This window comes from Anolis sagrei, chromosome 2, assembly GCF_037176765.1.
Source record: "Anolis sagrei isolate rAnoSag1 chromosome 2, rAnoSag1.mat, whole genome shotgun sequence".
In the NCBI taxonomy this organism is placed as follows: Eukaryota; Metazoa; Chordata; class Lepidosauria; order Squamata; family Dactyloidae; genus Anolis; species Anolis sagrei.
This window is the reverse complement of record NC_090022.1, coordinates 194246260-194267164: the sequence shown is the minus strand read 5'-3', so window position 1 is coordinate 194267164 and position 20905 is coordinate 194246260. Positions and strand designations below refer to the sequence as shown.

The 20905-nt window shown below is 41.2% G+C and overlaps 2 protein-coding genes across 2 annotated transcripts; both read right to left on the bottom strand.

The window, feature by feature from the left end:
- Window positions 1-2614: 2614 nt before the first annotated feature.
- LOC132767597 (lysozyme C-like) lies at window positions 2615-6362 on the bottom strand. Its single transcript, XM_060762721.2, has 4 exons — window positions 6155-6362; window positions 4533-4694; window positions 4241-4319; window positions 2615-2930 (listed from the first exon to the last, which is right to left on the bottom strand). Exons 1-4 carry the CDS (start codon window positions 6300-6302, stop codon window positions 2867-2869), a joined length of 453 nt encoding a protein of 150 aa, XP_060618704.2. The 5' UTR covers window positions 6303-6362; the 3' UTR covers window positions 2615-2866.
- A 6286-nt stretch (window positions 6363-12648) lies between these two features.
- Window positions 12649-19499, bottom strand: ABT1 (activator of basal transcription 1). The gene is made up of 4 exons (XM_060762722.2): window positions 19420-19499; window positions 16738-17119; window positions 14776-14951; window positions 12649-13189 (listed from the first exon to the last, which is right to left on the bottom strand). The coding sequence occupies exons 2-4, from the start codon at window positions 17066-17068 to the stop codon at window positions 12851-12853; spliced, it is 846 nt and encodes a 281-aa protein (XP_060618705.2). The 5' UTR covers window positions 17069-17119; window positions 19420-19499; the 3' UTR covers window positions 12649-12850.
- Window positions 19500-20905: the final 1406 nt, after the last annotated feature.

Below are 20905 nucleotides of genomic sequence, written 5' to 3'. Positions count from 1 at the left end.
TGTGAATGCCCAGATAATCAGCTGCCATGAGATACAGACAATTTATATTCTTTCTGGGTCTAACAATAGCAACAAGAACACCCTGATCCAAAATGGAATGAGATTCTTTGTAAGCAAACTCACTTAGGAAGACTTTTCTCTCCCCCTCCCTGAGAATATAAACATAGTAATAAAAAAGAAGTTTAAAAACAATTATGTGCTTTGTCATGATATCAAAAATCTGTTTCTTCCTTCTGCTTAATGGTAGGGCCATTCCTGGACAAAAGGTAATTTTAGGGAAATACAGCCAGCAATGGATTCTGCTCTCCGAGAGTCTTGATAGTTTCTCAAAATTTTTAGTCTGAGGCACATAGGAAATCTAGGACATTTGGCAAACTGCCAGCTAATTTGGATGACACACTCATCTGTCTTGAATTCAAAGGCATCTCATAGCCTGGCTTCTTCCTGTCTGGGTGAATCTTTTGTTGGGAGGTGTTAGCTGGCCCTGATTGTTTCTTGTCTGGAATTTCCCTGTTTTCTGAGAGTTGCTCTTTATTTACTGTCCTGATCTTGGAATTTTTTAATACTGGTAGCCAGATTTTGTTAAGTTTCATGGTTTCCTTCTTTCTGTTGAATTTGTCCACATGCTTGTGGATTTAAGTGGTTTCTCTGTGAAGACTAACATAGTGGTTGTTAGAGTGGTCCAGCCCTTCTGTGTTCTCAAATAATATGCTGTGTCCAGGTTGGTTCATCAAGTGCTCTGCTACGGCTGAGCTCCCTGGCCGAATAAGTCCACAGTGCCCTTCAAGTTCAGTGTTCGGGCGCTGTGTTTGGTGGTCCCTAGGGAAACTTGTTCACAGCTTCATGGTATATGGTAGACTCCTGCAAATGTTTGGAACAGCTATCCAAGAGGACATTCTTCCAAGTCTGGGTGAAAACAAGTGGATACCCACAATGAGCTACTGTAGGGTTTAGGGAGACTTCCATTACCATGCTACTTCATTATCTAAACCACTTCTCATCACTCCATACTCTTGCCTTTGACACTGGGCACAGTCATAGCTGCAAGATGTCACAACACCCAAGAACAGAAGCACCATCTTGGTAAAGCTTGTTAGATGGGTGAACAGCTCCTTGCCTCCTGCTTTTATCCTCCTGATGTCCTGGGTGGCCTCTCATCATGAAGTACAAGATATGGAGCTCTTAAACCATCCCCTCCCATCTTTTCCAGGAATCAGAGTTATATTGGTCACTTCAGTGCTCTCATTAAAAAAAACCTGGACATTTTCTAAACATATTCTGGAATTCTGGATTGAAACAACTAAGAAGTATTAGGTGAGGCCATTAATATGGGATTGACCCCTCCTTAACCAGTGTGTTTATTAAGAACCACAGGATTTCTTTGCAAATGTGTCCCTCTTATGTCACATGGCACAGACTTGTAGTTGAGCAATTCTGGAAGAGTTTCTAGAACAGGGTGGTGGCTGAAGGGAAAGTAGAAGAGGGGTTGAACCATCATTTACATATGGAGGTTTTAAAGATCTAGGCACAGGGTGCTGTGGTTTTAAATTTTAAATGTATTTGATGGATTTCTAACTCTGAATTTCTCCATCATGGTCTCTTTGAAATCGCACATACGGTATTTCCTGTATCTGCAAAGTCAGTTCAGAATCTTCTAGATGTCAAGCCCCTTTGAGTCCCCTTCGAGATAGATAAAACGGGGTATAAATAAACATAATGATAATGGTTAAAAACAATGGCTAAATTTTCTGGTGAGTTTGATGAGCCAGAAATCCTTGTCTAAGAAGCTCTCTCAAGCTTCAAATTTACCAACCCAGCCTTTTTTTTTCTCCCGAAAGGCTCAAAAGTATTTCTCAAACTTTATGGAGAAAACAGACCACTGGCTATATTTTTCCCCAGATTTTCAGGTATCCTCCTCCCACTACTCTCAAGCACTCAAGAAAGCTTTGTAGCTATAAGAAATACATTTACTTACAATATTTTGGACCAATGCATGCAAAGGTACTAGAATAATCAGCATTTTGCTTAAAGCAAGGATCTTCTGGCACTTTAGAGACTGAGGAAATTAAGCTGACAGAGTGAACTTTCATAGTCTTCAAAAGTGTATACTATAGGTTGAGCATCTCTTATCCAAAATGCTTGGGACCAGAAGAGTTTAGGATTTTAGATTAGAAGGACAATTGGGGAGTATTTGATTTCCTGCTTGCCTTATATTCCAGAATAGCAAGGCAGGAAATCCCACATTATCTGAGAGTGGACTCAAATATCTTAGTTCAAAGCAGATAATGTGGGATTTTCTGCCTTGATATTCTAGGATATAGGGCTGTGTGGAAGGGCCCTAAGTCATTCTTGCTATTAAAAATGTAATATATGATTGTAATCATTCTCTGAGGAACATAAGAGTATTGCATCACACAGTTTGCTCTACCCTGTAGGAGCTGAAGTGTGGACACAAACATTTGTTCGAGTACCCTTCTTAGTAACCCAGCCTCTAGTTCCCCCAAACATCTATGTGCCATTACAATCAAACATAATTTCCCATCTGTAGAACTCTCCTTCGGAACTTATTTTCTTGTAAGAAAACAGCAAAAGAAATCTAAAGACTGCAGCAAAATAAAGGAACAACATCTTTTTTATTAATCACCAAAAAGTTGCACACATTCCACCACAAAAGATTTGGAAGGAGCCATGGATTGGCTCAGCCCATCCCGCATGTTTGATTGGTTCACAAATGCCACGATCTTTTGCTTGAATACATGGTGCTATTCATTCTTTTTTTCTTTCCATTTTCTCCCGACACCCAATTGCCACCACTGCTTTGAAATTTCCATTCTCCCTCAACAATGCTGTCTTCAGAGTTTCTGGACTAGAAGCAGCCCCTGACATATTGAGAAAGGTCCTTCCCTTTGCAGTGCTTATTCCAACCGACCCTGTAAAGAAATGAAAAGCCAATGATAAATTATTGCAAACAGCATGGACACAACTTGCTATAAGGGTAGATTCCTTCGTGTATCCATTCAGACTTCTTTTCCCTTCATCTTTCTTTTTTAAATCTGGAAATATGTTGTTTAGCAGAGGAGAGACCATTCTGTCCATGTTTGCTCCATCCTTCCTAAGCCAATATCTAATCCAGACTGAACCCCTACCTTGGAAAGTCTGACTTGGCTACAGTAGTCCATGCAGTAGTCCATTTAGTATAGACTACTGCAACGCACTCTACGTGGGATTGCCTTTGAAGACTGTTCGGAAGCTTAAATTAGTACAACGGGCGACAGCCAGGTTGCTCACCAGAGCAGCATACAGGGAGCATACAGCCCCTCTGTTACGCCAGCTCTACTGGCTGCCAGTCTGCTACCGAGCACAATTCAAAGTGCTGGCTTTAGCCTATAAATCCCTGAACGGCTCCGGCCCAGCTTACCCGTCTAAACATATCTCCTGCTATGAACCATTGTGAAGGTATAATCGCCAGGGGAGGCCCTGCTCTCAGTCCCACCATCCTCGCAAATGAGACTGGTGGGGACGAGAGACAGGGCCTTCTCTGTGGTGGCTGTTCATCTATGGAACTCCCTTCCCAGTGACACATCAAATCAGCCCCTCTCCCTCCTGACCTTTAGAAAACAACTTAAAACATGGTTGTGAGGCCAAGCGTTCGAACAGTAGATGCAGCAATCAAGAATAGGATTGATTATATGTGACCGACAATGGACTCACCAGGACTGTGATTTTGAACTTGCATGATTTTAAATGAATGTGTTAACAATTGATGTTTTAACTAACCATTTTAATTGTAATTGTTATTTTAAATCTGTGCGATGGTATCAAATGGCTGCCTGTTGTGAAGCCGTCCTGAGTCCCCGCCTCGGGGGTGAGAAAGACAGGATACAAATATGTGAAATAAATAAATAACAAATTGTCAAGATGTTCAGAGTTTGAGGTTTTTGTTAAAAGTGTCTTGATAGTGAATTAGGCAGGGATGGCTAAGAGAGCTCAGTAACTCCAGCCTTGATCTGGGAGATTGTGTGGAGAACCTTTGCTCTGTTGAGGGATGTATTCCCTTAGTGGTAATGTTCAGCCGAGGCTCCTGCTGGCATTACACAGGTTGAAGTCAAGGGTGGTTGAGCCAGAACCATGGAATGGGTTTCTCTTTCTTTCTGTCACCCTCCCCATCTCTCTTTCACACCATCTTGCCAGGCAGACAAACTTTCTCCAAAATTAAGCATTTGATCTTGAGTCCACTTACCAAGGAGTCAGCCCTTTGGCCTCCTGTGCTATTTTCTTGGCGCACCGGATGTCATCGTCAATGTTATCATCTAGGAATTCTTAAGAGAGAAGAAACAGATTGGAATGAGCCAGCAAGAGAGAAAAATAGGGAGGGACATTGGATAAATGTCACGGGCCAAAATGGAAGTCTGAATGAGGAAATCGGTGTGCCTTCATGCTTCCATGTCACAGGTAAGGGGTGTTGGTGCTAGTGTATCTCTCCATAATACACATTTTCATATGCACATAAACGCAGACACATCCACACTTACTGTTGCATTTAGTACGACAGGCGTTCTTAGAACCTTGTGTCTTTCCGTCATCACACCAATATTTGCTGTTGATCTGGAAGAGGCCATAGTCGCGGCTCTTGTTACTATTAACATTGACAGCCCTGGTGTTGTAAGAACTCTCATGTTGTACCAGACAGACCCCTGCAAGAAGATCGGAAGATCGTGCCACATTACCAAAGATCCAAATTATCTGTCATTCTGGATGCCTTTCAAGAAGCCCTTCATAAAAACAGATTTTGATTTTTCTCCCACATAGTACACTTGTTTTGTTTATTTCTCTGTCTATCTATGAATTTTCCCTTACAAACAGTTCTGCCCCTTTATCTCACCCTGAGTTTTAAAATCATTTTATGAACATGAAGCCCGCTCTCTGTCATTATGTTTGGTTTCTATGGTTTGTGTATATTGTTCATATGCTTTGATGTTTTTACTTCATTGTTATGTTGTTTATTCTATTGCAATTTGTATTTTTGTATTTTAATTTGTTGTTCTGGTTTGGTCCCATGTAAGCTGCTCCGAGTCCCTGTTGGGGGAGATGGTGGCAGGGTATAAATAAAGATTATTATTATTATTATTATTATTATTATTATTATTATTATTATTGTATGATGTCTAGAACAATAGCTCACATAGTAAACCCTAGGTATTTTCCTTTGCACATTGTAGTTTAAGAGAGAATAAACAATGAATTAACTTCAAAATATATTTCTTATCAAAGATGGGGTTTCCTTCACCATCTTGCCCAGTGGTTCTCAACCTGTGTGTCTCCAGGTGTTTTGACCTACAACTCTCAGAAATCCCAGCCAATTTACCAGCTGTTAGGATTTCTGAAGGCCACAACATCTGGGGACCCACAGGTTGGGAACCACTGTTCTAGCCAATCCATAATCTTTTTATTGGTCCAAAGTTTCCATAAACAGACTAAATATCATCTGAAGATGCCAACAACAGATGCATGTGAAACATCAGGGGGAAAATGCTACTAGAACACAGCCATACAGCCTGGAAACCACACAACACTCCAGATTAAATACAATTCCTGTACTTTGAAAAATCTTGCATATAATGGTGAACATTACACTAAACATATAATATACTTGTTAAGCAGATTTTATGGAGTATCCAAATGTTGTCTTTGCTCCACCAAATAATTTAATTCTTTGTCCTTTTTGGTTGAAAAAGGATTTTTTGGTTTCCCATGAAATTTCTTATGTGTGTCCTCTATATTACGTCTGTGTCTCATATATTTTATACAATTGGACTAAAGTTTCCCTCTACTGGGATATACAAAAATTATTTCTTTTCCTCTGTAGAAACCTAAGAAAAGGGAGAGCTGCCATTATGACAGTTTTCCTCATTCTCCTTTGCAACTCTGTCGTAGGCCTAATGAGGAGATTGCAACCCCTCAACTAGTGTGTCGGTAACCCATAGGCATGGGAAAGCAGTAGGGCCGCTTCAAAGCTTGGCTGTGACTTTTTTGGACTGCAGTTCTAACCATCTAGAGCAGCCCGGGCAGTGACCATGCTGGCTGGGAAAGACAAAGAGTTGTTTTCCAAGAGGACATTCTTCCAAGCTTTGGGTAAAAACCAAAGGGTACTCACAGTCAGGCACTTTACGGCCCACAAGGTTGTCAAAGCCTGCCTTCTTGAACATTCGAGCCATTTCGCATCTCTCCATTCGCCTGCCTTCGGTGCTGGGCACAGCCACGGCTGCAAGAAAGCAGATGCCCAAGAATAGAAGCACCTTCATCTTGGCAAAGCTTGTCAGATGAGTGAGCGGCTGCGCTTGCCTCCTGCTTTTATCCTCCTGGTGTCTTAAGTGGCCTCTTGTCCTGGGGCCCAAGGTATGAAGCCCTTACACCATCCCCTCCCACCTTTCCAGAAAGCAATTATGTTGGCAACCTGGGTACCCTCATTAAAATCCCCTGGAAACTTTTCAAACACATTCTGAGGCACTGGATTAAAGCACTCAAGGAAGTTTGATCAGGCCATTGATAAGGTCCAATGTTAACAAGTCCAATGTTAACAAGTGTGCCAAATGTTTCCTTCTTGTGCCACTAGCTTCAGAATTTTAGTTGGGCAATTCTGAAAGGGCTGACTTTCCCCCATCTTTGAATGCTGGGAAGGAATGCCATCTGGCTAGTTCCTAGAACAGGGTGGCAACGAAAGAGCAAATTGTTAAAAACAGTGAGACATTGCAATGTTTAACAGGGTGAGCTGTCATGTGAAAAACAGAAGTGTATGTTATCACCCTCTTATTTACTAAACAGTGTGCCAATTACCTAGTTTTGCCCAGTGCCTGTTTGAATGGTTAGAAACTTTTGTACCCTCAGCATTTCAGTCATCCTGATATGCACCAGAGTTGCGACTATGACCTTCCCAATTCTACCAGTTCCTAAAAAGGCAAGGCTACTGGAAAGCTCATATAGGTAAAGGTCAAGGTTTCACCTTGACATTAAGTCTAATCGTGTACAACTCTGGGGTTTAGTGCTCATCTCCATTTCTAAGCCAAAGAGCCGGCATTATCCATAGACACCTCCAAGGTTATGTGGCCAGCATGACTGCATGGAGTGCCATTACCTTCCCGCAGAAGCAGTACCAATTGATCTGCTCACATTTGCATGTTTTCAAACTGCTAGGTTTGCAGAAGCTGGGCCTAACAGCAGGAGCTCACGCCACTCTCTGGATTTGAACTGCTGACCTTTTGGTCAGGAAGTTCAGCAGCTCAGGGGACCTGGAAAGCTTATATATTTATAGCCAAAGCATGGCATCACAGATCAGACACTCAGGTCACTTCACATGGCCTACACACTAGTTCAAAAACCAGCTCTTAATGCCCATTATCAGAAGCCATCTGAAAATACACCCTTGTGAAGAGAAGATAATAATTTGGTACCCCAGCCTCGCAGGCAGCAGCCCTTTCTTAATTGTTTTCTTATTCCCTTAGACCAGGGGTTACCAAACATTTTCAGCCACAGAGCCCTTTTTGAAGCAAAAGTTTATTGTGGAGCCCCAGTAAATGTTTATATATTATATCATGCAGGAAAAGCACAATCAGAGCACTCCCAACAGATGGCCACCCAGCTTTAATAATAATAATAATAATAATAATAATAATAATAATAATAATAATGCAAAGACTTTGCTGGTCCCAGTGATGATCGGCACACTGGGTGCAGTGTCTAAAGACCTTGGCCTGCACTTAAAAACAAATGGTGCTGACAAATTTACCATCTGTCAGCTGCAAAAGGCCACCCTACTCGGATCTGCATGCATCAGTCACCGATACATCACACAGTCCTAGACACCTGGGAAGTGTCCAACATGTGATCATATACAAAAGCCAGTATAGGGGTCTCGTTTGCTGTGTACTATTCTTGTTATGTATCTAATAATAATAATAATAATAATAATAATAATAATAATAATAATAAATGGATCAACCCCAGGGGCCATCTAGTCCAACCCCCTTCTGCCATGCAGGAAATGTACAATCAAAGCAGTGGGAGAGAAATAGGTTTTTTGGAAGCAAGGAAGAGTGTGGGAGGAAGGTTTTTGAGGGGGAGGAGCAGGAAAGAGGAGGGAAAGCTTGGAGGGAAGGAGGAGGGAGGGAGGAGGAGAAAGCCGTGGAGCCCCTCCATATACTTCACAGAGCCCCAAGGGCTCAACAGAGCACACTTTGAGAACCCCTTCCTTAAAGCAATGCTCCCCTTCCCTGAAACCCTTCTTGTCTCCAGCAGCACAGGAGAAAGTGTCATTCTGGGTGTGGGACATTGCTACCACAATCAAGAAAGCCTTGTCTGAGAACCTCTCTCAGCTTCTTCTGGTGAAACACCCCACCTTTCACAGGGAAATTGTTCATCCCTAAAAGCTTAATTGTGGCCCCCCTCCCAAGCTTTTCCTTTGGGGATTGTAGGGTGCAGATATCCTGAGATATCTGCACCCCACAAAAAAACTGGTGGCAGGGGTACAAAAGTATTATTATTATTATTATTATCATTATTATCATTGTATTGTCGAAGGCTAACACAGCCATAATCACTGGGTTGCTGTAAGTTTTTCGAGCTGTATGGCCATGTTCCTGAAGCATTCTCTCCTGACATTTCGCCTGCATCGATGGCAGGCATCCTCAGAGGTTGAGAGGTCTGTTAGAAACTAGGAAAATGTGGTTTATATATCTGTGTAATGTCCAGGGTGGGAGAAAGAACTCTTGTCTGTTGGAGGCAAGCGTGAATGTTTCAATTGGTCACCTTGATTAGCATTTAATGGCCTAGCAGTTTCAAAGTGTGACTTCTTACTGCATGGGGGAATCTTTTATTGAGAGGTGATTAGCTGTCCCTTATTGTTTCTTCTCTGGACTTCCCCTGTTTTTGAGTGTTTTTTTTTTTATTTACTGTTATGATTTTAGTTTTTTAATACCCATTTTCCTAGTTTCCAACAGACCTCACAGACCTCTGAGGATGCCTGCCATAGATGCAGGCAAAATGTTAGGAGAGAATGCTTCTGGAACATGGCCATACAGCCCAAAAAATTTACAACAACCCATTATTATTATTATTATTATTATTATCATCATCATCATCATCATCATCATCATCATTATCCTAGAGTTCTTAGACCAGTGGTTCCTAACCTTTGATCCTCCAGGTGTTTTGAACTTAAATTCCCAGAAATCTCAGCCAGTTTGCCGGTTGTTAGGAATTATGGAAGCTGAAATCTAAAACACACGGAGGATCAAAGGATGGGAACCACTGCCTTAGATCATAACTTCCTGCTTGTGCTCGGAATCTGAGCTTTTCATTGGACTAGAATGTTCTGATGCTGTTGCACCAATCAAGACTTTCTATAAATATCTCAAGCAAGACTTGGCACACCCATTTCTCAAGAACCAATTTTCAGTTCCCAGTATCACCTCTCAAATGTTTCTTCATCTGATCCAGAATTGTGCTTGGACAACTCAGAAAGGCTTGATACATCATCCACCCTTGGAATAGGCAAATGAGTACTTTTTTGACTTCGGGAAAACCCAGGTAGATCACCAGTGTCTGGAAGTAAAAGGGGGACTAGCTTTTGAATAAGGTGACCAGGAGAAGTATTCCTATATGATTTCTTGGGGTATGAATGGTTGGTGTAGGTCAGTTTTAGGAAACAGCAAGCTCTGAAAGGTGAGGGATTTCAAGCAGAGTAATCATTGGCGAGGCAGAAGCTGAACAACTATCAACCCCACACCTTCCATACACAGGATCAAGCACAGAGTGACAAACATAGTCTGCATTGTAAGATATGTAAAAGTAGTTTTACACAAAAATGGAGGCTTCTTTCTTTGGAGGCTTTTAAGCAGAGGCTGAATGGCCATCTGTCAGGAGTGCTTTGAATTCGATTTTCCTGCTTCTCGGCAGGGGGTTGGACTGAATGGCCCATGAGGTCTCTTCCAACTCTAGGATTCTATGACTAATTGTGCATAATTAATAAAAGTCCATGTTCTTGAGAAAAACAGGAGAAAAAGCCTTACATAGTCTCAGGAAAATTGAGAGGACCTCACAGAAAGAGGCTCTTTACATTCTTGGTCTTACGGAGGAGCAAGAAAAAAGGTGAGGGAAAGTATGAAACCCCAGAGAACAAAGGAGGGCTACGTGATACATGCATATTGATTTTTATTTTTTTAAAATTTATTTTTATTACAGTTACACAATTGTGCCAACCAATAAAAGAAAAAAGTCATATAAAAGAAAAAGAAAAATGAGTAGAAGCAAACTTACTTTGCTTGGAAATAGTGAGGGCGAAGAAGAGAACATCCCCCACTCATGGCAGGTGACCGACAAAATATTGGAACTGCAGCTGAAGAAACTCATCACACCAGAGACAGAACTGGAAAGCGGTGGTATTGGAAGCTATCAAAAAGGTTTTCCCACCACCAATGAAAAGAGGCGCTGCAATCAAAATGGAAATGCAAAGCAGCAATGGGAAAAGCATTGCGTCATGTGAAAAGTACCACCCTATTCTACTGTCACTGCAATTTACCAAACTTGTATGGTAATCTAACACTACACATTCCAGCATTCTGATCTACATGGCTAGCAAGCCTGTTTTCTGTGGGGAATCTGGTAGCTTTTGAGGAGAATATGACTCTTCCAAGCTCTACCCTTATCCTTGAAGTAGCTCTTAATTTATGTAAAATTTATGTAAAAAATAAGGAATAAAAACCATCAGATAGTGGGGGGAGGTTCATAGAATTGTTTCCTTGTTTGCTAGGGTAGTTTGAGTCTGTGATTTCTCGTAACACAGTAAGAATCCCCTTGGCACAGTAGGGCCACTCTCCTCCATTCCTCAGGCAATAGGAGTTTGGAAAAGACAGTGAAACTCTAGAAAGGGAACCAAGTCTACTACGTTGTCTTAAATCCTTTTTAAAAATCTGAATATTTCTGAAGTACTCTTCATGCAGGCGGCTTCGGATGTGGCATATAAGTACAATATATTAAACAGATTGAAGTAAGAGGCAGGGAGGTGCCGTATTGCCAAGATGGCCTGAGAGATTAGAGAATCTGCTCATACTTTTTTTTAAATCCATGATGGCTATCTTGTGATTATCTTGTAGTACATGGGCATGCCTCAGTTTCTCCTGAAGCATTTAATCAAATATCTGCTTCCCAGCAATGCAAATTGTATTCTTTCACAATGATGAAAACAATTAACTGAGATATGTGGACATTTTTTCTAAATCCAAATGTTATATAGATTTGGGTTGCAAGCATTCCTATACACCATCATTTTTTTCCTCCATAGGAAATCTCCAAATTTCCAGGTCTTCTGATTTAATAAATGTAACTAGTCAAGAAAGAGGATTTTTGAGGACCTCTTACTTCTCTCATATTTTAGAGTGGGTGGTGCAGTTAAGGTTGAATCCCATGTACTGTGCAACCCTGCCGGTCTGATTAACCAGTCCTATGCCTCCAGATAACAAGTATTTTCATTTTAAGATAGGACTGGTAGATGGGCTTCTTTTAACCCTTAAGAAAAGGCCTGCAGGGAAATCCTATTGATTCATTTTAACCCTTTCCATCACTGTATCTCATTATAACCTGAGATGAATGGAATGGCCCTGGATTATGTTTTGGTTGGCTTGATTTTAATTGTTTTTAATAATTCAAGTTTTAATTGTTTGGTTTTAATTGTAATTGTTTATTTGATATATGTGTGTATGACATCAAATTGCTATCTGTTGTAAGACTGCATTGAGTGCCCCCCCCCCCCCCCCCCCCGCCGCCACCTAAAGAAAGACAGGATATAAATCTAGTAAATAGATAAATTAAGAGGGCATGGCTTGCCCAAGGTTACCCGGGCTGAGCAGGGAATTGGAGCCTGATCTCAAAACTCAATTCAACACTCAAACAACTTCCCCAAATACTACAGCCTTCCGTATAGTGGTCCAGTCCCTTGATGGGTTAAATTGCCATATAAATGCTGGATATTTTAAATCAGTTACAGTATCTCTTTGAATAAACAACTCCATTGAAAATTTCCCAAATTCTTTCAAACATGTTCTCAAAATTTCCAGATATTTCACAGTTGATAACCAGAATGAAAGGGGTTTAATTTTTTTTAATAAAACAAAGGTTTTCCACAATGTTTTAGGATAATTAGCAATCTTGAACACAGTACAATTTTTGAGAAAAAGTATTATCCTACTCTGATTATAATACACCTTGCAGATTACACAATACTCCATCTGAAACATCCAGTGATGCATATTCACTTACTATTTTATCATCTTCACAGCCCATATAATTGATGTTTGATATTGCCCATTTAACAGTGATTGGGATCAGTCATCCAACTAGAGGTAAAGACTGATGTATTTTGATATTTTATAGACTACAAGGAACTCTGACCATTTTATTTAACTCTCACCCCTTAGCTTTCTAGAATCTGTGGTTTGTATTAGCAACTGGATCCTAATAAGTTTCAGTTCCCGTTCAGAGTCATCTACCTTATGCAGCCACAGCCCTTTATGGCTCTAGCTCCAGGAACTGGTTCATAGTCCAACAGGATGCAACAGACCAACTCCAGACACCAAAAGAAAGGTCAAAAGACTCTAATCCCAAAAAGAGAAACCTTTAATTCTGGTCCTTGCCTGGCAAGAGAGGTTCTGCACAGCAGAAAGATCAGTAAATGTTGATCACAATGTATTCATAAAATGGGCTAAACAAAACATGACCATTTTTACTTCTTATAGGATCTTTGGAAGTTTTAAGTCTCTCTACTCGTCAAAGGTAGATCAGGATGGGGAGCAAGCCATTGCTACTGCTGGACATTGAAGATTTTGGTTAGCAGGGAACTGTTCGACTGAGATTTTTGTTGTATCTCAGCAGCACGGGCCAGTTGCTGCTTCAGACGCTTCTTCCCTTTGCTGGTCTGGATTTCTTCCTCAGTACGCCGCTGGACAAAGCCCCAGCTCTTTTCCTCTTGCGCTTTCTGGCTTCCCTTTGCGGCAAAGTGCTTGCTCTTCTCTACATTCTGGAGGTAGAAATTGGTCTCGCGCTTGGCTTGTGAAACCTCAGCACGCATCCGCTGTTGCCGCACTTGCCGTTCATATGCGAGCCGTTCACTGAGGTGAGTCCATTTGAAGCGGTGCAAGTACTAGGAACAAAAGATGAGGAAATGGCTTAAGACTTCATGAAACTTCAAACCTCAGCACTCTGTGGTCTAAAACAGTGGTTCTCAACCTGTGGGTCCCCAGATGTTTTGGCCTTCAACTCCCAGAAATCCTAACAGCTGGCAAACTGGCTGGGATTTCTGGGAGTTGTAGGCCACACATGGGGACCCATAGGTTGAGAACTTATGGTCTAAAACAAGGCTGGGCAAATTGGAGGAAAATGAACTCTCCCTCCATAACTAGTTAGACTATAATAGTTGGTAGCAATGTTCTTAGAAAAAAGGTAGGCAGTATGTGGTCCTCCATTTAATTTCTTGCAGCCCTTGACCTAAATTCAGGCACAATCAGCAAACAAGCATACCACATCTCTGCTGAGAATAGTATTTCACTTTATGAAGAATAGAGGAAAATGGCTTTACTTCCATCCATAGATGACTTCTGGTCCAATATCCTGCCCTGAAGGGAAATCATCCTACTAAAAGGCATTCAGACCAGTAAGACTTTCCCAGATAAATATGCCTACGTGAATCGTGTGAAGTATCATAGAATTTTAGATTTGGAAGAGACCACATGGGCCATCTAGTCCAACCTCCTGCCATGAAGAAAAAGCACAATCAAAGTATCCCCAACAGGTGGCCATCCAGCCTCTGTTTAAAAGCCTCCAAAGAAGGTTCTCCACTATTCTTATCAATAAGATTCAAAACAGAGCTAAGGAATTAACGTAATTCTGAGAAGAAGCCCATATGGCAGCAATTCCTTGCTCTTCCAAAACATATTCAGTTTACCCATTATTTGTTTGCTTTTCTTAGAAATGATATAATGGGCAAGATATCTTTAACCATGAGCACTGCATTGTCACAGAGTGTTACGTTAAGGTGAAACATTTTAACTAAAGATGCTGCATAAAGTACTGCTATTCCATCTTCTGGATAAATTCCAACTCCTCCACTTCAAGTAGGCACTATCAGTCATGTCCCCTTAATCTCTGTAAATGGTGCACACACAGTAAAATACTTGAATATAATGTAATAAAACTATTTATGTCACATCACTTTAAAAGCAGGTGATGGTAAGAACTACAAAGGGAACACCAAATTAGAGGAAGAAATTTGCTATTTTCAAAGCTCAAATAAAGTGTTAATTTCCTATTACTTTCAGGAGCCAATAAATGTATTACAGCAGGCAACACATTTTTGTATCCAAATATTACCCCTGTTTCTTGGTATATTTAACCTGCTGATTCCAAAAATGGCACCAGTTTCCCTCATCACCTCTAGTTTTTGAGATACATAACATATGCCATCTACCAATTGCCATCTGCTCACCCATAGAGAACCTTGATAATCATATCTTAGAAACTAGAGCTGATGCAGCTTCTCCAATGCAATTTTCTGAATAAGAGCCCCAGATAACCTTAGGAACAGGCCTAGAAATCAAGACACCAAGATTTTTTTTTGTTGTTGTTGGGTATGTTATAGGAAAAATTAAGAATGGATGAGAGGAAATTCTAAACATCCTTATGAGTAGCTCCCAACACTCCCCCCCCCCCCCCACCGACACACACACACACCTTCATATTCCAGAGATCATAATGGAATTTACTCCTCCTGCGGGTGCCCATAGGTGTATTGTGCAAACTGGCAGCAACCAATTTGGCTACACGTTTATCCCGGAATTCAACCCAGCCTTCGGTGAAATTCTTGGCATTGCTTCCAGCTTTCTTCTTCTTCTTTCGTATAAATCGTTCTGAGAGAGAGAGAGAGAAATGGGTTATACGTTGTGCAGACTTGAAAGTAGATCTTAGAATCTCAGGTCAAACCTTTAAATCCATTGGCTTATGGATATGTCACTGTAACTCAGCTGCTGTGTCTTTCACATATAAAATGGAAGATATATCCGCTATCGATTATTTATTTAAGACCATTTATATAGCATTTTTCCAGCTACAAGATTGCAAAGCAGTTCAATAGCAAAACAAACCAAAGAACTTAATAGAGTAACTTGCTCAAGAGAAACGTACTTTAAACTTTGAGATGAGAATTGTTTAGCCCTTCAGTCAGAATGTCTTCAATAACACAGCCCAGCCACAACCATTTTTTTCTTGGTGTCTTTGTTTTTTTAGGCCTGTTCCAGGGATCATTTGGGGCACTGATTCAGAAAGTTGCGCTAAATAGACTGCATCCGCTCTAGTTTCTTAGATATGGTTATCATGGTTTTCTATAGATGAGCAGGTGGCTATTTGTACACGGCATATGCACTGTATCTCAAAAACTATAGCTGATAGGGGGAAACTAGTGCCATTTTTGGAATCAGCAGGTCAAACATACCCAGAAACAGGACTAACATTTGAGGCACCAAAATTAGTGTTGTCCAGTGTAAGAAATCTTACAGCAGGTATGTTTCCACCTGGATATCCTCATCCTTCATCCACTTCTCCATACAGACCTCAATTCAAAATAGAGATTGCATCCAACATAGCACTTCACCTTGGCATTCATAACACCTGGCTCGATTGAGCACATGTTTATGCATCATGTTATTTTGTAACTGCTTATTTTATTTTGTTATTTCATGTATTTATTTTGATGGTATTTTCTGCTTCTTTATATTTTATTTTGCTATACTGTAATTTTGGGCTTGGCCTCATGTTAGCTGCCCTGAGTCCCCTTTGAGGAGATGGTGGCGGGATACAAATTAGTTTATTATTAGAGACCATAACCTTCTGGAAAACCAGAATCTCTATAGCCATTTGGAAGTGTGACCCTTTTTGGAGATCAATTGGCATTCGCACTATATGGAATAATTATAACCTTTTTGTAAATGATGATCTTCCTGAGAAGAGCTAAAAACTCGCTTGAGTCAATCTTTTCCTTAGTAGTAAAGATCCACTAATATTCATGCAAGGCAATTTAGGTTTCTCAGCTGTTAGACTGATATACCTAGTTATCTCTATGAACTGTTATGAACAAAAATATGCCAGTGCATAAAATATATAGTAGATGTTCAGAAGTATTATTTCAGTTGCCCAAAAGAAACAACTACTCTCCCATAAAATATATTACTTTTAAATCATGCTCTCAAGAGACCAAAATAGGTAGTCTTCGTTAAAAGTAACATAGTTGATTCACTTACAAACTTAACTGCATACAGACTAATACTCTCTTCAGTCTAATACATTACTGAGTATTAACTCAATAAAGGCAATACACTCCAGCATACTGACACTGACTGATTTCTAAACTGTACTGCTTCTGAGGTAAAATGTACTGTACTTAGGTAAAAACTGGCTTCCAAAATGGCGTCTCAGTCTGAATAGTCCCAGATCTGGTCACATGGTCTGCAATCCCCCGCCTCAACCTCAAACAACAGAGTTAAGTGAAAACTGCAAACTAAATCATATATATGCAATATAGTAAGCAATCTGAATTATATATCCAACAAATAACTAGTATAGGAGGCTTGTAGAAGGTTGCTATTTCCATCCATATGCACACAAGACCACCTTACTCCTTCCTAATGCACCCCAGCTCACCTTCAGGTTGTAGGAAAATGCGCCCCACTTCACCATGAACACTCAACAGGTTCCGGACATGCCGGGGCCGGAAGCGGGGAGGGATATGACCAAGGTAAATGATCCCAGGCACAACTTTTTTGGTGTCAGCTTCATTAGGGAGAGCCATTTGATCATTGCTTTCTCCTTTCTTGTCCTGCAAGGCAACATTTGGGGTGCCATCTTGATCCCAGGGATCATCATCTCCTTCCTTGTTCTCTGTCACAGGCACTTCTTTCTCCTCATCACTATCCTTTATCACGTCTTCACCTGCAGGACTCAGGAGAGTCTCCTCTACATCTTGATCAGCCATCCGCTTATTGGTCTTATTATTAAAACTTGCTGTATGAGATGAGTAGCACAACTGGAAGAAAGAGAATAAACAATCAAAGGACTCAATACCATCCATACTCAATTTTTAATCACCTCCACATCTCTAGTGCCAGTGTGTGTGTATATATCTCCTGTTACTTTGATATGTTTGCTGCACTTTCTCTCACAGCACACAAATAGCTAACCTGCAGCATTGATTGAACAAGTATGAGAGACAGCAGGACCCTGTGGCCCCATCTGCCCTGCTATATAATGCAGCTCAGAATGCAGTTTAAATGCACCAAACGGCATTATATGGCTCATATAATCTAATTCAATGCTGTAAAACTGCATTCTGAAGCTGCCTTATATGTCAGTGTAGATTGGGTCTGAGACACCTGGAAAAAGCCAGAAAGCCTCTTGGCCTAGCTATGAAAAAGAATGAAGGCCACCCTGCTGTCTGTACTGTACTTTCTACCTCCGAAATCCAGATAATATGATTTTCCTGCTTCTTGGCAGGGGACTGGACTGGGTGGCCCACAAGATCTATTCCAACCATGATTCTATAATATTATTATAATGCATCATGGATGGTACAGAGAATCCTTACTACAATACAAACTAGATAGTGGACACAAGAAATGACATATCAGGCCTGACATCTGTCCCTTATCTATATATAGACAGATCTAAAGATATGATGTCCCTTACTTGAGGACTAGAAAGCTTCCCCTTAAAAAGACGGCATGTATCACTCATTAAAACAGGATGTCCCCTCTTGGAAAGTTGGAAAGCTTTAACTGTTATCTAGACTCAATAAAATGACCCCAAAATCCCACATTCTTCATAACAATAGAAAAAAACCCACATTCATTTATGTTTCATATATATGGCTATTTAATACACCTTGACTGGAAACTACCATTTTACTCTGCCCTTGTCAGCTCAGTTGGCACTATTGACATCACAACACAATTATTTTAAACTTTTTTAGTTGAAACTTTAGTGATTCTGATATCGAGGTTCATGTTTTTAGGTTAGATATGTAATTTTAGTTTTATGTTACAATTCACGATTGTATGTTGGGATTTACTTTGGGATTCGGGTGGGTGGTTACTGTATTAAAAGATATGGCTGTTTTTAAGGCATTGAATGCTTGCCTTCATGGTTGTGAGTCCCTTTAGGGAGACAAAGTGGAATACAAATAAAGTATTATTATGAATTCTACACACTGACTAGAAGTATTTTTACACAATAATTTCAAACATTTTATACATGAGATACAGTTTTTGTACATTTGAATAATCAGAAAGCAAAGATGCCTCAATCTATGCTATCCACAAGTTGTCTGCAAAATATACATAATGTATACACAAGATATATATTATTTATATGTAAATTTTCAAAATCCAAAATACTTCTGGTCTCAAGCATTTCGGATGAGAACTCAGCCTGTACTTGGTTTTAATATTTTATATTGCTTAAAATGTTTGAACTTATTATTGTTTTAATATGAAACTGGTTTCATCAGGCACTGTCCCATGTCTAGATAGTAAGGCCCCTTATACACAGCAGTATAAAATCCACATTGAACCAAATTATAAGGCAGTGTGGACTCTGATAACCCAGTTCAAAGCAGATATTGTGGATTGTCTGCCTTGATATTCTGGGTTATATGGCGGTGTGGAAGAGCCTTTAGGTAGATATGGTGTCCCTTATTTGAGGACTAGGGACCCTTCCAGACAGCCCTATATCCCAGAATATCAAGGCAGAAAATCCCACAATATCGGCTTTGAACTGGGTTATCTGAGTCCACACTCAGATAATGTGGGATTTTCTGCCTTGATATTCTGGGATATGGGGCTGTGTGGAAGGGCCCTTCCACACAGAATATCAAGGCAGAAAATCCCACATTATCTGAGTGTGGATTCAGAAAACCCAGGGCCCTTTCACACAGCCCTATATCCCTGAATATTAAGGCAAAAAATCCCACAATATCTGGATTATCCGACTCCACACTGCCATATATTCCAGTTCAAAACAGAAAATGTGAGATTTTATTCAACTGTGTGGAAAGAGCAGCTATCGTGGGATTTTCTGCCTTGATATTCTGGGATATAGAGCTGTGTGGAGGGCCCTGGAAAACTTCTTCCTTCTAGCTATGGATGACAAGAATCCCTTCTTGAGAAAATGGACATTTCAAACCAATCAATAATCGTGGCACAAACTCCAAGGTTAAACACACTTAACAGTTTCCCTTCTGTCCTTTTTCTCCCTGCTCCAGTTCAAAACTGGTCTGGGGCCCAAATTCCAAGCTTTCACAGCACTTCGGGGCCTTTCAGGTGGACTTACCCATCTTAATGGAGAGAAGCGCCTCGTTGAGTCTTATCTCAGCCGTCAAGGAAACCTCCGTTTACGACAACCTTACTTGACGGCCACTGCCGCAAAAGAAAGCAGTAAGAGTAAGGAAAACGAAGAGTGACGAGAGGCTCCGATGCCGGGCAGGCAGGGATGAAACGCAAAACCTCCTTTGCCTTTGGCCTTATGCTATTCCCATTGACTTTAGTAAGGTCAAAGTTTCCCGCTGAGATTAAGTCCAGTCGTGTTCGACGCTGGGGGTTGGTGCTCTTCTCCATTTCTAAGTCGAAGAGCCGGCGTTGTCCGTACTCACTCCAAGGTCATGTGGCTGGCATGACTGCATGGAGAGCCGTTACCTTCCCACTTAACTTAACTTAGGCGATCCCTCGTAGTCTGAGGACGATGGTCCTCCAAGTGTAGTATCCTGGTGGTGGGTTTGTAGGTGACTGTGGAGCCCTATTCTTCATCTGCATCTTCTTCTGCAGTGAGAGCATTGGTTTCCAGGTGGAAGGCGGTCCCGGTCGGGGTTGGCTTGACGCGCCTTCCTCTTGGCACGTTCCCCTCTTTCACCCTCCATTCGTGCCTCTTCAAATTCTGCAGCACTGCTGGTCACAGCTGACCTCCAACTGGAGCGCTCAAGGGCCAGGGCTTCCCAGTTCTCGGTGTCTATTGCAGTTTTTAAGGTTGGCTTTGAGCCCATCTTTAAATTTCTTTTCCTGTCCACCAACATTCTGTTCTTGAGTTCGGAATAGAGCAACTGCTTTGGAAGACAGTGGTCGAGCATCCAGACAACGTGGCCGGTCCAGTGGAATTGATGGCGGAGGAGCATCGCTTCAGTGCTCGTGGTCTGCTTCTTCCTGCACGCTGACATTTGTCTGCTTGTCTTCCCAAGAGATTTGCAGGATTTTCCGGAGGCAGCGCTGATGGAATCGTTCCAGGAGTTGCATGTGACGTCTGTAGACTGTCCACGTCTCACAGGCGTATAGCAGGGTTGGGAGGACAATAGCTTTATAAACAAGGACCTTGGTGTCCCTATGGACACTCTCTGCTTCATTCGGAAAAATGCTGCACTCGCAGAGCTCAGGTGGTGTTGAATTTCAGTGTCAATGTCGACTTTTGTAGAGAGGTGGCTGCCAAGATAGCGGAAATGGTCAACATTTTCTAATGTTACACCATTAAGCTATATTTCTGGCATTGGAGAGGGATTGGCTGGTGACTGCTGGAAGAGCACTTTGGTTTTCTTGATGTTTAATGACAAGCCAAGCTTCTTGTGTGCTTATACCTATTGCTCTACTCATATTTGCATGTTTACTAACTGCTAGGTTGGCCGTAGCTGGGCCTGACAGAAGGAGGTCACACCGCTCCCCGGATTCGAACCGCTGACCTTTCAATCAGCAAGTTCAGCACGTTCGAGGCCCCGCTCTAGCATTATTATTCATTACCCTCTCTCAGCCTTAGGGTTTGGTAGTTTTGTACAAGT